Raw genomic sequence first — 17,585 nt, 5'->3', positions numbered from 1 at the left:
GACATCATGGTATTTTTTGTGACCACAGAGAGTCAGGACCTCGGTTTAACGTCTCATCCGAAGGACATCAACAGCTTTTGTGGAGCACATAATTCATTTTTACTTCTGACAAATGTGAACTCTTAAGATCTCTATTATCTCACACCATCAAGCTGTTGCCTGTTGTTCTAACTACTATTACATTGCATGGTTTTCTCTGGCAGTACTGTACCTTAAAACAAGTGCATAGATAATAATTTGTGTAAGCAGGCATATAGTTTACATATAGTTACATTGTAGCAGATACAACATGTAGTTGTTATTCAGCATGGCACTTTATGAAAATGTCCCAATTTGAGTGGTTCAGTTATAATACTCACTATAGCGTAGCTTAACCAACAAGTACCTCAAGCTGTACCACACTTGGGACATTACTGTAAGTTAAATAAATTAAAAAGTACTTTGGAAAATTCATCTATTTTATTAAAATGTGAATGTGTATTTTTTAGGTGGTAAAAAATTATTAAATTAAAATAACAAATTAAGCTGGAAAAAAAAACCTGTTTTGTGCATTTCTTTGAAGCATCCTGGGCAAGAAGCAGAGGCATGTGGTAAGAATGTGGCTTATATTCTGCAGAGTCATTGCTGCTAAATGTGAGCTTGTGCAGTTTAACAGATACTGACAAAAGATCAACAGAAGAATATACTTCCTGAAGCATCTCACACAACCTGTATTTTCAGCTTCCTGGACAAACATTAAAGGTAATTTTATTCCTGTTTTTAAGTGTCACAGTGTTATATATGCCAGCAACAGGAAGCTCAATAGCACAATGACCTAAGTGTGCCATAACTCGCATGGTAAGTGAGAGGAGATATGAAAACACTGATTAATGGTGGCGCTGCTCTGCTGGCGACATGGACTCGTGTGTATTGGCCATAATGAGGACGATTCTGGCACAGTTTTTATTGCTGGTATTGATCGGAGCGGAGATTTTCGTTTTGAATCGAGTGATTCATTAATTATGATAGTGTTAAGTCGGCTATTCTGAGAAAGTACAACATTAATTCAGACACTTGTCAACAAAGATTTCGTTTCCTGGAAGTTGAATCATCTGAGAGTCCCAAAGAGCTGTATGCCAGGCTGAAGGAGTTGTATGGGAAGTGGATTCGACCAAAAGGTAAAAGAGAAATTGGAGAATTAACTATTCTTGAGCAGTATCTCCGAATGCTCTCTCCTGAGCTCCAGGTATGGATCCGTGAGCGAGGCCCTGAAACTGCTGCCGAAGCTGCATCATTAACGGATGTGTTCCAGTCATGGAGTTGGCGGGGTGGCAGAGACTCTCGAAAACCCCATGTCTATCATCTGTTGTCTACGTGTTATTAGTGCTGTCTTAAGTTACAGTTGTCAAGTTAAGTTAATTAATGAATCATAATGAGGACGATTCTGGCACAGTTTTTGTTGCTGGTATTGATCGGAGCGGAGATTTTCGCTTTGAATCGAGTGACACCTGCACGCTCTGTTGGCGTGCTATCGTTGTGCTACACTAGAGCGGAGCTGCTTTCACTGAGGCCTGCAAGGACGACGCTATCCACAGACATACCTGAGGATGTCAGAAGGAAAAGTGTTCATCCGACGCGACCCCGAAGAAGACGAAAGAGAGGAGGAAACCGTCTCCGTCTCCGAAACGTCTGCTGTCCATGATTTTGAGCAACGTGCGGTCTTTAAGGAACAAAATAGAGGAGCTGCGCATAAACTTGCGCTTGAGTATCGCGACTAGTGCTTGATGGTGTTTACAGAGACCTGGCTCCACCGTCATGTCCCATGGCACTGGCCCCTCCTGAAAACTGATTGCCCCCCTCCCCCACAATGTGCCCCCACCCTTCTACTTGTCTGTCACTCAAAATGTAAAATTATATATTTTGGCTTGCTTTTGAATAATTAAAGGTTCGCCCATGCTTCTCAACAACCGGACTAAGAAGAGTGAGCTTCTGTTTTCCAACTAAAAATAAGCATATGGTAAGTTGAGCTAATTTATATTCCTTTTTTTCTTTAATTAGCGAGTTGTTGCAGCGCTAGATTTTGGTACCGTCTTCCAGTGTTAGGACAGACCAGGTTCGATGTCATTACAATGCTCTGCGGCTGAATGAATGTAATGCATAACACAATCAGGGTTTTCCTGTGTTGTGATTTTTTTTTTCGGCCGATATGTGACTTTGAATTGAGAAAGAATACTCTAAATTAAATCAGCGTCGTACCGCATGACTCAATAATGACTTTATAAGAATTGTAATTAAACTTTAAAAATTTAATTAAAAAGGATTGCGACATTAGCTAATATAGCCTACAAACTGCGTGCCATGGAACCAGCGGCGCCGGCACCTCTGATCAGAGTCTACGTGCTGCATGACGCTGTGCAAGCACAAAACAATACAGGAGAAGAGGAGAATCTACGAATATTGTTTGTTTGGATTTAAACACTTCGAAATGGACCATATTCATAAAAAGAATTTTGGTGTATGCACAATTTGCAACCCGGACATGGTATGTATCGGTCTCTTATGGATAATTTCTCATAATATCTAGAGATTATGAAGATATTTGATGTTGAGTTTTCTTGCAGTCTGAAACATAAAATAGATGGTGTTTTCCTTCAAATATCTTGTAGGTTTGCAATGCTGTGTTTCACAATCTGGTTAATTTCTTGAATTTTGTGTCAAGCAAAGTGAACAAATTAAGTGTGTAATGTATATGTTTTCTATGAAGACAGAATTCACAGAAGTTAGTGACAAAACGTCATGACATCCAGAAACATTCTGAAATAAAAAACATAAATACAAATAGCAATGCAAATAAAATATTACTAAAATGTATAATAGCCTATAAATAAATAATAATAAAATAACACTGGACTAATTAAGCCCACCGGCAACTATAGTTGCCGCAGTGTATATGTGGCGAGGGGGGCGTGGTTCTGCGGAGTCTGTAGCGGGAGAGAGAGGAAGGAAGCGAGCGGTGAGTAAGTAGGTCAAGTGCAGATGATGAACACCTGTGTCTGATTTCAGTAATTGCCGTGGAGAGACCGGATATAAGCACGACCGGGAGAGAGTGAGAGGGAGAGAGAGGGACTGGGACCTCGTGTGCTGCTGCCGACTGAGAGAGAAGCTGACGATTTATATTCTGAATTATTGACTGAGTTTATGCTGTGTTGTTGCACGGTGAACGCGCTACGTGCGCACCTTTTTGTTTATGTTTTCAACTTGAGTGAATAAAACGAGAGTCCCAGTCATCGCCGACCCCTTGTCTTCTTCCTTCCCTCACAACAAAGTACTGAACCTCATCACACTGGTGCCGAAACCCAGGAAGGGAGAAGAACGCCGCCGCCATGCAGACCCCGCCAGCAACGCCATTTGCGGATATCATCCAGTCGCTCGCCGGTCTTCACCAGGAACAACATCAACACCTGCTGGCGATCAAGGAGGAGCAAGACAAGCGGTTCGAGGCACTCCTCCGATCCCAGCATGAAGACCGCGAGCTGTTCCGGAGCTGGGTAGACCGGGAGGTTCGGGCCATCCCCCCAGCAAGAGACACATCATCACAGCTGCCTCTCAACAAAATGGGTCCACAAGATGATCCAGAGGAGTTTCTGGACCTGTCTGAGAGGTCAGCGGAGGATCGGGGATGGCCCAAAGCGGACTGGCCAATGTGGCTGATCCCTTTGCTGTCCGGAGAGGCGCAGCTAGCCGCACACCAACTGCCAGTCCAGAATCTCCTGGTCTACCAAGACCTCAAGCGTGCCATCCTCCAGCGGGTCGGTCGGACTCCGGAACAACATCGACAGAGGTTCAGGTCGCTGACCCTGGAAGAGTCCGGCCGGCCCTTCGTCATGGCACAACAGCTCCGGGACTCCTGTCGCAAATGGCTGATGGCCGACCAAAGCGACGTCGAGGGAATCATCGATTGTGTGGTACTGGAGCAGTTTGTAGCTAGACTACCGAGGAGGACTGCTCAGTGGGTCCAGTGCCACCGCCCGACGTCGCTGAACCAGGCCATCCAGCTGGCGGAGGACCAGATGGTGGCGTGCCCAGGGGTCGGCGAACCCCTTCCATCTGCTTCTCTCTCTCTCTCTCCCCCCTCTCCCTCTCTCTCTCCTAGGCCTGTGCCACTTCCCCGGACGCGTGGAGGGTTCCAGCCGAAGTCAGCACCAAGGTGGAGGACGGGCTTTTCGACGGAACCAACGGTGACGCCCAGGGCACCTCCCAGGGGAGGGAGCTCGACCCCTGGGCTGTTCGCAACCCAAAGTGCCCCGCCGCTCTCTCCACGCCAATCACTTGACCCACTTCCTGCCGCCAGGGTGGCGGTAAAGTCTGGGCCGGCCTGTTGGCGTTGCGGGGATCCGGGTCATTTCATCGACCGGTGTCCAGTGATGGAGGTGGGGGCACTGATCCGGGTCCCCGACGCGCCACAGGCTGCCCTTGATCAAGCTGGCCTGTACCAAATACCAGTGAGTATCAAGGGGGGTACCTATCAGGCTTTGGTGGATTCAGGATGTAACCAATCCTCCATACATCAAAGCCTGATTCAACCTAGGGCATTGGATAATAGCCGCATGGTTAAGGTGCGGTGTGTGCACGGGGAAGTGGTGAATTATCCTATTTTGCCTGTGGAAATTCAATTTAGGGGAGAAAAGCATAGTGTAGAGGTGGCAGTTAACCCGCACCTCCGGCATCCGATAATTTTGGGGACCAATTGGCCCGCGTTTAATCAATTATTGGGGTATTTACGTGCGGATGCCTCTTGGGGGAAAAGAGATGAGAGTAGAATAGCGGTTGCCCAGTTGGGAGAGGCTGATCCGGAACCTCTGGGGTCTGTTTCAGGGGAACAGAATGCTCCAGAGCAAACAATCCTCACAGAGCATGATGATTTTCCCCTGGAACAGTCCCAGGATGAAACGCTGAAAAATGCATTTGATCAGGCTCTATCGACGGTCAGCTTCTTCACCCTGAACAACCGCTCTCCTATCCATATTTTGCAATTTTGAAAGATAAGTTGTATCGGGTGACCCAAGACGCCCAGACAAAACAAGATACAACTCAGTTATTGACTCCTAAAAGCCGTCGGGAAATGCTTTTCCAGGCGGCTCATTGTAATCCAATGGCCGGGCATTTAGGACAAACGGCTACACTTAACCGTCTCATGGCCCGATTTTTCTGGCCGGGCATTCACATGCGTGTCTTGTCGTGAATGTCAGTTGGTGAATCCACCGGCCAACCCAAAAGCACCATTGTGCCCCCTACCATTAATGCAGGTCCCCTTCGAACGAATTGGTATGGACCTCATTGGGCCATTAGAACGGTCAGCGTGGGGACACCGCTTTGCTTTAGTCCTGGTGGATTATGCAACACGGTATCCTGAAGCAGTGCCGCTCCGCAGTATTTCCGCGAATAGCGTGGCGAGCGCACTGTTTCAACTAATCTCCCGGGTGGGAATTCTGAAAGAAATTCTCACCGATCAAGGCACGGCGTTTATGTCACGTACTATTCGCGAACATTACGAATTATTGGGCATTAAATCGATCCGAACCAGTGTCTATCACCCGCAAACGGACGGGCTGGTGGAACGGTTTAACCGCACGTTAAAGACCATGATTCGAAAGTTCGTACACGAAGACGCCAAAAATTGGGATAAGTGGCTAGAACCCCTCTTGTTCGCTGTACGGGAAGTCCCGCAAGCCTCCACGGGGTTTTCCCCCTTCGAGCTTCTCTATGGACGTCAGCCCCGTGGGGTGTTGGATGTCCTTAGAGAGACTTGGGAGGACGGACCTTCTAATAGTAAAAACGAAATTCAGTATGTCCTGGATCTGAGAACAAAACTCTACACGTTGGGGCGGCTATCTATGGAGAATTTGTTACAGGCACAGGACAAACAGAGTCGGCTGTACAACAGGGGGGCTAGACTGCGTCAATTTGCACCGGGAGATAAAGTGCTTGTATTACTCCCTACTTCAAGTTCAAAATTACTCGCGAAGTGGCAAGGACCCTTTGAGGTCACACGGCGAGTTGGGGATCTCAACTATGAGGTAGCTCGAACGGATAGGGGCGGAGCACATCAAATATATCACCTCAACCTACTAAAAAAATTATCAGTGATGCTGGCGATGGTAGTGAGCGGAGAGGAGGATCTCGGTCCAGAAGTGAGTTCAAAGTCCCAATCTCTACTGCTCGTTTTTATTCGACACTGGACTTAACTAAGGGTTATTGGCAGATCCCCTTGTCTCCCATGACCAAAGAAAAAACAGCTTTCACAACGCCGTTCGGATTACACCAATTTGTTACTCTTCCGTTCGGGTTGTTCGGGGCTCCAGCGACTTTTCAGCGTCTGATGGACAGAATTCTCCGGCCGCATGCTGCATATGCCGCTGCTTATCTGGATGATATCATCATCTATAGTGGTGATTGGCAGCGACATATGCAGCATTTGCGCGCTGTACTGAAGACGCTGAGAAGGGCTGGGCTCACGGCCAATCCAAAGAAGTGTGCAATTGGGCGTGTGGAAGTCAGATATCTGGGTTTCCACTTGGGTCATGGACAGGTGCGTCCCCAAATTGATAAGACTGCAGCGGTTGCGACTTGTCCAAGACCCAAGACCAAAAAGGAGGTTAGGCAGTTCCTGGGGCTGGCGGGATATTATAGAACGTTTGTTTCTAATTATTCGGACCTCGCCAGCCCGCTGACTGATCTAACTAAAAAGGAAGCACCAGATATGGTTCGGTGGACGGAGCAGTGTCAGCAGGCTTTTACCCAGATAAAGGCTGCTCTGTGTGGCGGACCGCTCTTACATGCTCCTAACTTTTCTCTCCCTTTTATGTTACAGACAGATGCGTCGGACAGGGGGTTGGGCGCCGTCCTGTCCCAGGAGGTGGAGGGTGAAGAGCGGCCGGTGCTGTACATCAGTCGGAAGCTCTCGAAGAGAGAGACGATGTACAGCACCATAGAAAAGGAGTGTTTGGCCATCAGGTGGGCTGTTCTCACCCTCCGGTATTATCTCCTGGGGCGGGAGTTCACCCTCTGTTCGGACCACGCTCCCCTGCAATGGCTCCACCGCATGAAAGATACCAACGCGCGGATCACCCGTTGATCCACAGGCCGGGTGCACAGATGGCTGTGGCCGACTTCCTCTCCAGGAGGAGGGGGGGGGGGGGGGAGGCTGCAGGCCGGATGGCTCCCCGGCCTGAGTCGGGCGGTGGGGGTATGTGGCGAGGGGGGCGTGGTTCTGCGGAGTCTGTAGCGGGAGAGAGAGGAAGGAAGCGAGCGGTGAGTAAGTAGGTCAAGTGCAGATGATGAACACCTGTGCCTGATTTTAGTAATTGGCTTGGAGAGACCGGATATGAACACGACCGGGAGAGAGTGAGAGGGAGAGAGAGGGACTGGGACCTCGTGTGCTGCTGCCGACTGAGAGAGAAGCTGACGATTTATATTCTGAATTATTGACTGAGTTTATGCTGTGTTGTTGCACGGTGAACGCGCTACGTGCGCACCTTTTTGTTTATGTTTTCAACTTGAGTGAATAAAACGAGAGTCCCAGTCATCGCCGACCCCTTGTCTTCTTCCTTCCCTCACTACAAAGTACTGAACCTCATCACAGTATAGTTGTCATTTTCCTTTTGTAAGTATTTTTCTAGATGTTATCCATGTTTAATGTCTCAATGACATGCAAGCAAACAACCAAATAAAGGATTTCAAGAAAAGAAAAAAAAGGTATTCACATCCTTCCTGTCACATGAGGCTGTCAAATTCCTACCCCTACTTCCAGGAAGCATGGCGAAGGCAAACCCTCCCAAAGAAAGGTCATTTTCATGTTACTAATAAGTATTTATTTTGTTGATATATATATATATATATCTACTAGGGGTGGCACGGTACATGAAAAAACATCTGAACCGTTCGGTTCGCTTGTCTTGGTTCGAAGCGTGTGTGCGTCACACGGTTCGACGCATGCGCAATGTAGCCTCGTGCCCGTGCTAATACAATGCAAAATCATAAATCAGATGTATGTAGAATAACATTACGATGTCCAGCAATCGATTTAAATAGTACACTGGGTTTACTTAGACATTAAATGAGATCTACTCCACTATATGTTGTTTTTTTCACGTGAATACATAGATCGACTGTTTTATGTATGTACTTTAATGGTCCAGTGGCAGAACTTTTGCCAAGCGTGTCATAGGTTCTGAGTTCTAATCCGCACTCGTATATATTTTTTCTTTTTCATCAAAACCGATTATGTTTATCAGTGGTTGTATTAATCAAGCAGGGACAGATTTGTGTGAATTTTGTTTTGTGATTTCACCGGAACGAATAGAGAGTCTCCACAACGGATTGAAGCGCGCGTCCGAGTGAAGACTGTGCGGTGTGTGCGTGAGGCACAAGAGAACACTGTATCAGCGCCACTGATCGCAGCGGCAACGAGCACTGTGATCACTTGATTAAAAAAAACACATTTCAGCGCTAGATTGCTTCTTGAATGAATGAAGGAATGAATGGGCGTATGAATAGGCTATATTTGGGTCTTTTTTCAAAACTTTCCCCTAATGGGATTCTTCTGGCCTTTTTTTCCTTACTCAGGACATATTGAGGATACAAAATCAGTTGAGTTTGCTTCTGTTGCAATTTGTTCAAGGTTGACCCCCATTTTGGCCTAAAATGACTGGACTAATCTGACATTAAGCGTTTCTGCTTCACATTTTCAGCAGGGCAGCGGAGCAGCTGTGGGTTGACTCCCCATGGCTCTCATGGGCTTCATATATAAGTCCTAACGTGAAAAAGCTTTATGTGGTTTAATGTACCTAAACAACGATCACCAAATTTCTCTCTCATATTGCTTCTCATAACCACTGAAAACTGTCAAAAAATCGAACCCAAAGTCCAATTATTATGGACGTTATCTGAAATTAAGAGTTTCTGCTTCATTGAGGCTATTGTAGGAAAAAGGCTTAATGGATTAATGTACCTAAACAACGGTCAGTGATCACCAAATTTCTGGTTAGATTTTTTGACAGTTTTAAGTGGTTATGATGAGCAATATATGAGAGAGAAATTTGGTGATCATTGATCATTGTTTAGGTAAACCATGTTAAGCTTTTTCACGTTACGCGTTTTGGAATGTCCCAAGGAAAGTAGGCCTGGCCAACCATAGGCTATGTGTTGGAGTTCAGTGGGAAAATGTGTGGCTATGCCTTTTTGCTAATATTTTGATTTAATTCCCAGTACAATTGACCATATCTACACACTAGGGGTGGCACGGTTCACAAAACCCACGGTTCGGTTCGTATCACCGTTTTAGGGTCACGGTTTTCGCGGCCCGTACCAATATAAATAAATAAAACATCTCCAGTTAACTAGCAAAGTATTCGTTTTGTTCTAACAAGACATTTTCACCTGGCTATACCCAATGTTTAGATCTGTTGTGGTATTTATGCAAATTAGTACATACATAAATAGATTATGCACTGTTTGTCCATGTTAACAAACAATTTAAAAAAACTTGTAATACATTTTTTGTTTGCCTTGATGTAAGTAATCAACACAGTAATTTTCATGGTGATATCTAAAGGTTAAAATTTTTACCCAATTCACATAAGAAAAAAAAAAGGAATAGGGTATATTTGGGTCTTTTTCGAAACTTTCCCCTAATGGGATTCTTCGGGACTTTTTTTCCCTTACTCAGGACATATTGAGGATACAAAATCAGTTGAGTTTGCTTCTGTTACAATTTGTTCAACCTTTTTTCATAAAATGACTGGACTAGATAACGTCCAAAATAATTAGACTTTGGGTTAGATTTTTTAGCGCAATTTTCCACCGGACAAATTGCGATTGTTAACTTATGATTTCTGTTCTGTGCATCTGTGTGCACCAATCTTGCACTTCTATCTACTCCTCAACCAGACCACCTAGAGACTTCGGGTTTTCGGCATTATGTTAAGGAAGGTCTAATCTCGGGAACGCACAAAAAAAATCCAGGAAAAGATTTACTATCTCTTAGTGTTGTGATCCCATGAGGTGAGAAAATTGCGCTAAAACACTCACCGAGTTTTTATTACTTGTTTTTACTGGTTTCAGTGGTTATGAGGAGCAACATGAGAGAGAAATTTGGTAATCATTGTTTAGGTACATTAAACCACGTCATGTCCATGTCATATTGTTAACATGGTACTTATGAAGCAGAATAGTGGGTCATATCATATGTCTTGTGCTTTTTGAAAACTTACGGCTTTCTTCTTCATAAAAGGAGTCGGACATCATCACATTTTTGTATACATTTTAGTTCAATACTAGTACTAGCACAATATTTACTGCTGGTGATTTGTAAATGCAAGTCTGCATACAGTCTGCAGTTCACTATTTGATGCAAGATTAAAAGCCACCATAAGAATGTCCTTAAGGCAATCCTTTACAGTCTCAAAGCATTTTTATTGTAAAATTAAAAAAGAAAAAACCTAAATATATATTAACTTTGTAATTAAAATAAATTTTTAATTAAAATAAAATAAAACGTTTTAATTAAAATAAATAAGTTTTGAGGTTTGGAATGATGGGAATAATAAAGTCTGTATCTATAGATGTCATTTACCGGCCAAAATTCAGTCTAAATGAACGCATCAAACTGGATTATTTTAATATTGTCTGTAACTTACATGCAGGTTGAGGTAAGCTACTCTAACTGTTTCTAACTGCATCCAGTACAGACAGGAGGTTGTTTTTTTATGTCATAATGGTCATTATGTGAGAAAATAATTTGTGTTTGATTTCTGTCATTAATAAATATTTCATTTTCTTTTTTGTTATGGTAAAGAGCAAGAGAGACAGTCAGAGAACCCCACACAGACTCCATAGACAGTATATACAGACTCCCTGGAATGATGCTAAGTCGTTAACACAATGTTGCTCACCGTCTTCACTGGGACAGGGAGGGGTGCAGTTATGGGGAGACTGGGGTGCTGCTGACTCATGTTTTTAAGTCTGCTAAAAGGGGCTAAATGATTTAAGATGAATATCTTGCTAAACGTTTCCCTGCACTGATTAAATGTTGATGAAATGTAGGCTAACACTAGCCTGCAGCTAGCTAGCTTATTTCACTATGGACAACAGGTTAATACCACTCACAGACTAAACCTTTCTTGGGGAAAAACTGGGTTACAGATTGACACCCTTTCTTTTGTCTTCCCTCTCTCTCTTTTCTCTCTTTCCTTTTTTGAAAACCAGATTTTCTTTTACTATGCAACATTGTGGTCTCTGTGTTTCTGGCGCATCGACTGACTGTCTGCAACTAAACACTGTGCATGCTAAGGCAGGACATAACCATTTCATGCAGATACAGGGGGGTGGTGGGTCAATATGAATATTTACTTTTTGGTCAATGGGGATATTTAACTTTTATTGCCAAAATAAGTAAAATCAAAGACAACATTCATTTTATTATTATACTCAATGATGATGGTTTATATAGTGTATAATATAATACAATTTTTAAATTAGTTTGTACTTACATGTTGGGGCCCCTGTCAGTCAGAGGCCCTTGGAATTGTCCTAACTTTCTAACTATAGACGCCCATGTGCACATGTCACTCAAACACAGAAGCAGGAACTATTTCAACCCCTCAGTTCAGAGAAACAGAAACTGAAGTATTGTTGAGCTGTTGTGTGTTTGTGTCTCTCTGTATTCATGCAGTAAAATGGCAGAAGCCAGATTTTCAGTGGATCAGAATGAGTTCACGTGTCCAGTGTGTCTGGATCTCCTGAAGGATCCAGTGACTATCCACTGTGGACACAGTTACTGTAAGATCTGTATTACAGACTGCTGGGATCAGGAGGATGAGAAGAGAGTCTACAGCTGCCCTCAGTGCAGACAGACCTTCAGTCCAAGACCTGCTTTAGCTAAAAACACCATTCTGGCTGAACTGGTGGAGAAACTGAAGAAGACTAAACTTCCTGCTGACTGTTACGCTGGAGCTGGAGACGTGCAGTGTGACGTCTGTACTGGACGAAAATACAAAGCCGTCAAGTCCTGTCTGGTGTGTCAGGAATCTTACTGTCAAACTCATTTTGACCGTCATGAGGAATTTCACTCTCGTAAGCCACACAAAGTGATTGATGCCACTGGACGACTGCAGGACATGATCTGCCGTAAACATGATAAAGAGCTAGACATGTTCTGTATCACTGATCAACAGTGCATCTGTGTGTGGTGTAAGGAGAGTGAACATAAAAACCACAACACTGTATCAACTGCAGCACAGAGGACAGAGAAACAGGTATGAACTGAGAGGGATTGATCACACAGAAATGAAAGTGTCTTCATTTACTCACTCATTTACTCATGTTGATCCAAACCGGTTTGAGTGAGTTTCTTCTGTGGAATATAAAAGATGATATTTTGAACAATGTCTCGTCTATTTTAGTTTATACATTGTAAGTCAATGGAGTAAAAAAGTTTCAAGCTCCAAAAAGGAGAAAAAGCATAAAAGTAATCTAAACAACTAGTGGTTAAAGAAAGAAGTTCGCTTAAGTGTATTGACATGCACTTGTAGTGTACTTCAAATTAAAAGTGCATTTAAAAAAAAAAAAACTGTACTTGCAGATAATATAATATAATGAAATGAAAGGCCACTTAAGTGCGCTTAAAGAGCGTCAACTTTCATGACTGTTTCATAAGTACACTTTATCAAGTACACTTTTTTATAATGTAAAATGAAAAGTTTTACTTTAAAGTACATTTTAATAATATTTAATATTTCAATTTAACTCAATAGAATTATGAAATTACATTATATACTTAAATCTTACTTAAGTGGGTCAAAAAGTCACTCTTAAGTTCAGCTAATTGCTTTATATGTACATTTAAACTATAATACATTTTCATTTAATAGCAATTAACATGCAATTACGTGTCTGAAAACATTATGTTCAGTTCACACTTATTTCACAATTATATTCTTTTAAAGTGTATAATTTCCAAAATAAGTGAAGTTAAACTTTTTAAAATGTTACTATCAAAAGAGCCAAATTTTTATTCACAGATCAAATCATTGATAAACTCATGTATGTGGAGCCCAAATCAAATATGATGACATCAAAAACATCAAACTTCACTGGTGTTTGTGTCATGACATCATGGTGTTTAGTCATGTGACATGAAAGAACCAATGAGGTTTGATGTTATTGATGTGTCACCATGTTTTATGTGGCCTCTGTAAACCGCTGAGACATTCTTCTAAATATCTTCTGTTGTGTCTCACAATAGACAGAAAGTCATACAGGTTTGGAGCGACATGAGGGAGAGTAAATGATGATACTAATGATATAAAACTAGGCACTGATGAAATACTGCTGACATTCATTTCAGGAAACCATGAAATGATGTTTTATTAACAAGGTTCGGGAGGAGCACGTTCAGATAATTAACACAGGTGGAGAGCACTCAGCAATCAATGGTAAGAGGTATATATACTCAGCAGTCTCACCTCATTCCATTGACAGTTTTTGCAGCATGTAGCCCGACAGTATCGTCCTAACAGGTCCGAATCGAGCAATTCCCGTCCGATAAGTAATCTCTCGTCTTTGAGGAACTTCTGCCGCAATCGTCTGACCAATATCGCGGGCGTCAGGCTTAAGAAACGGGATCATAACCGCGGGCGAAACATCCGCGATCTCCTTCCGCGTTTTTTCTACACCGGTCCATACAATAATTCCCGCCATAGAGAAATGGTTAGTAAGGCAATGCCGCCCTCTTCACGCGAGGGAAAGGGTCTTCCTCCTTCTTCAGGCCACCACAGCAGGCCCTAAAGTAAGCCGCGCCGCGCCGCAGATTCAGTCCCGGCCAGTCCAAACTCAACGTTTGCCGGGTCAACTCAGTGAGTGCTCAGCTCGGCCCTTCTCGTGTCTGTCTTGGTTGAGCTTGGCATTGCTTCAGTTGTTTGAGTCACGAGCCAGTCATGCCATCTGTATACAAATTTGATCGGGGGAATGCACGTTTTAAATTGTTTCTGTACAAATGATTTACTGTCATACAGTAGGTCGCACGTTACGTGCAGATTGATCACAGAATCATTAAGAACCTATCGTTAACACTGTCCTGCAATTTATCTGCAAAATCTCGTAAATGTGTAAAAAAAAAAAAAAAAAAAAAAAAAAAAAGTGTAGGCTATACAAGCAATGTGTTTCATGCCAAGAGATTAGTAATCCTTAATTGAAACACAGTTAAATAAATACAAGATGCCTACATTTATGCAAGCTTCGTCTTTTACCATAAACCGTCTCTTTTGTACTTAACTAAATAAACTTCAGACTATCAAAATTGTTCTAAACGCAAACTGTTATCTTTGCTCGGTCACTTAAACTTCAATGTGCATAATCCTGCAAGGATTTCATCTCGCCTCCTTTTTCTCGCGTCTTTGATCTAAAGCACAAGAAGACGAGCGTCGGCCCGCTAAGCCCCTCTCTCCTCCTCCCTTTGTTCAGCCACACACCGCAGGAGCTCAGTTTCTCCAGGTAAGTTTATCCACTGCTGCAGCAGTGATGTCTCCTCTGGCCCTGGAGGAGCTCAATTTCTCTGGTAAAGTTTTCTCTAATATTGCAGCAGTGATGTCTCATCCGCTCTCACTAGAGCTCTGTTTCTCTGGCTAAACTTCTCCACTGCCGCAGCAGTGATGTCTTCTCTGCTCCCACTGGAGCTCTTTTACTCTGGCTAAATTCTCCACTGTCACAGCAGTGTTTTAAAAAAAAAAAAAAAAAAAAAAAAAAACCTCAGACTTATCAGTAGGCTACTAGATGGCGAAACCATTTCATATTTGATTAAACAGAGTAAAACTGACCAAACCAAAAAAGGTCATTTCATCTACATTTTTAACCTCGCTTCGCAAATCCAACCATACCAGTCAATTCTGGCTTATCTGCAATGGAGAAGTTCCCAGGCTAAATCTCCTCTGGAACCCCTGTTTTTAGACGAGTCCAAAAAACCTGACACGTTTTTGGTTCCAGAAACACCTCAAATCCGTTCTCCAACAGTCAGGCGTTCCAGCAAGGAATTTTTCAAGTCACTCATTCCGTATCAGGGCAGCAACTTCAGCAGCCCAAAAAGGCCTCTCCCAACAGCAGATTCAAGCCCTTGGGAGATGGTCCTCCGATGCTTTCCAAAGCTACATCAGGACCAACCGGTTCCATATTAAAAAAGCTCACCAAACCCTCATCGAGTAGAGAAGGGAAAAAAAAAAAAAAAAAAACCCTCTTTTTTACTGTCTCTTCTTTACTGTCTCCTCTTTCCGTCCAGCGAGCATTGGTCTCACAGCGGATGGAGTGAGAACTTTCCCAGTAGAGCACTTACATTTTCTCTTTCATCCAGCGATGCAGTGTAAGAAAATCTCCTGGGCAAGCACTCATTTTCCTGTTTCCTTTCCGTCCAGCGAGCATTGGTCTCACAGCGGACGGAGTAAGAACTTTCCCAGTAGAGCACTTACGTTTTCTCTTTCATCCAATGATGCAGTGTAAGAAAATCTCCCAGGCAAGCACTCATTTTCCTGTTTCCTTTCCGTCCAGCGAGCACTGGTCTCACAGCGGACGGAGTGAGAACTTTCCCAGTGGAGCACTTACGTTTTCTCTTTTCTTCCAGCGATGCAGTGTGAGAAAATCTCCGAGGCAAGCACTCACTTTCCTGTTTTCTGTAAACTACAACCGCTCCTCGTTTGCAGACCAACAGGGGCTGTCAGCCCAGGCAGTGAACCACCATTACGGGCCTTCCCAGTCAAGCATCCAGGCCCTCCTTGAGATACCAGCCCGCCAACTCTGCACTCATTTGGGGGATCTTTAGTCCGGCGGCTGTCCTCTGCTTTAGCCTTTGGGGGGAGTACTCTGGGTTCGGGCTGAACTCCGAGCTCGGAGCCCTCCCTCCGGACAGCACGCCATATACGCATTAAACTTACCCATTCAAATTATATGTAAGTGTGAACTCGTGAAATGATGTTTTATTAACAAGGTTCGGGAGGAGCACGTTCAGATAATTAACACGTGGAGAGCACTCAGCAATCAATGGTGAGAGGTATATATACTCAGCACTCTCACCTCATTCCATTGACAGTTTTTGCAGCATCCCTCCACCACCCCTTCTCCACGCTTCTAGTACTAAACACTTACATACGGGGGGAGTACTCTGGGTTCGGGCTGAGCTCGGAGCCCTCCCTCCGGACAGCACGCCATATACGCATTAAACTTACCCATTCAAATTATATGTAAGTGTGAACTCGTGAATCTGTGGTTTGAACCAGACAGTAAAAACTTACCATGCAAGATCTTTAACCACTTCACCAACTCTGGATTCATGTAACTTTAATGTTTGTTTGACAGTAGTTTTATGTGTCATTCCCTGTCATTGGTTTGTCCTCCAGAAACAGCTGAAGGAGACGCAGATGAAGATCTGTCAGAGAATCCAGCAGAGACAGAAAGATCTTCAGCATCTGAGAGAGGCTGTGAAGTCTCATAAGGTGAGTCTGGAGAAGAAGAGAAGTTTGAGACGTCTCACTTTGGACTCTGTCAGTCGTGCTTAAGCCACTGTGTGATTGTGATGTGTGTGTAACAGCGCTCTGCACAGACAGCAGTGAAGGACAGTGAGAGGATCTTCACTGAGATCATCCGCTCCATTGAGAGAAGCCGCTCTGAGGTCACACAGCGGATCAGAGATCAGGAAAAGACTGCAGTGAGTCGAGCTGAAGGACGACTGGAGCGACTGGAGCAGGAGATCAATGATCTGAGGAGGAGAGACGCTGAGCTGGAGCAGCTTTCACACACACAAGATCACATCCAGTTCCTGCAGGTAACAGAGATCTAGAAGAACAGGGTCATAGTGGACTTGAGCAAGATCCTGCTATGACAGAGAAACATTTCATGAGAGCAGAATGAGCCGTTGACTGAGATGTTGTCAGGAATTCAGTCAGATTCAGTCAAGTGTTGTGTTATCATATAATCATCAGTCAGACTCTCATCTGATCATCTTCTGTTTAAAGAGACACACTTACAAAGCCCGGAGAAATTTACCATTAAATATTAACTCATTTTTCCTTCTGGTTTCTTCTGTCTTGATGAAATCAGTGAACTTGATGGTATTAGTATCCACCCAACTAGATTTTTCAACGCTATCTCACAACCAATTGATAAAAAGAGTGATAAAAAGGTGGCTAATGATTTGTCTAAACACACTTGATGGGTAGGTTTAGGGGCGGGGTCAGGGGAATGAATTCATACGAATTGGCCAATTTGTAAAATATGTACGATTTAGCAAAAAACGTACTAATTCGTACGAGTGAGGTCGTACAAATTCGTACGAATTAGCCACCTCGTAGTAACAGTTTACCTGTAATACATTGAATTGTATCTACAAAGACTCCAGACAGGAAGTGAGGCTGTATATTAACAATGTTTATAAAATCCAAACAAAACCTGACCTTGGGATCCTTAAAGGGTCCTTGTGAAGTTTCAGTGTCACTAACCAATCAAAAGTTGCATAATGATAGTCAATCTACTCTGCTGCTTTTCCTCAAATCTTCTCAACATGCAGA

The 17,585-nt window shown here is 43.5% G+C and overlaps 1 protein-coding gene across 1 annotated transcript in view; it reads left to right on the top strand.

The window, feature by feature from the left end:
* Positions 1–11,605: 11,605 nt before the first annotated feature.
* LOC307155758 (tripartite motif-containing protein 16-like) overlaps positions 11,606–17,585 on the top strand; it is a 28,756-nt gene continuing 22,776 nt past the window's right edge. Inside the window, exons 1-3 of the mRNA XM_079866684.1 lie at positions 11,606–12,293; positions 16,419–16,514; positions 16,610–16,843. Of these exons, the coding sequence (XP_079722810.1) occupies positions 11,715–12,293; positions 16,419–16,514; positions 16,610–16,843 (909 nt within the window). The 5' untranslated portion in view covers positions 11,606–11,714. The remainder of the gene's footprint in view (positions 12,294–16,418; positions 16,515–16,609; positions 16,844–17,585) is intronic.

Source organism: Squalius cephalus, assembly GCF_949319135.1.
Source record: "Squalius cephalus genome assembly, chromosome: 1".
Taxonomy (NCBI): domain Eukaryota; kingdom Metazoa; phylum Chordata; class Actinopteri; order Cypriniformes; family Leuciscidae; genus Squalius; species Squalius cephalus.
Note: the sequence above shows the minus strand (reverse complement) of the source record. Positions and strands in the feature narration are given on the sequence as shown.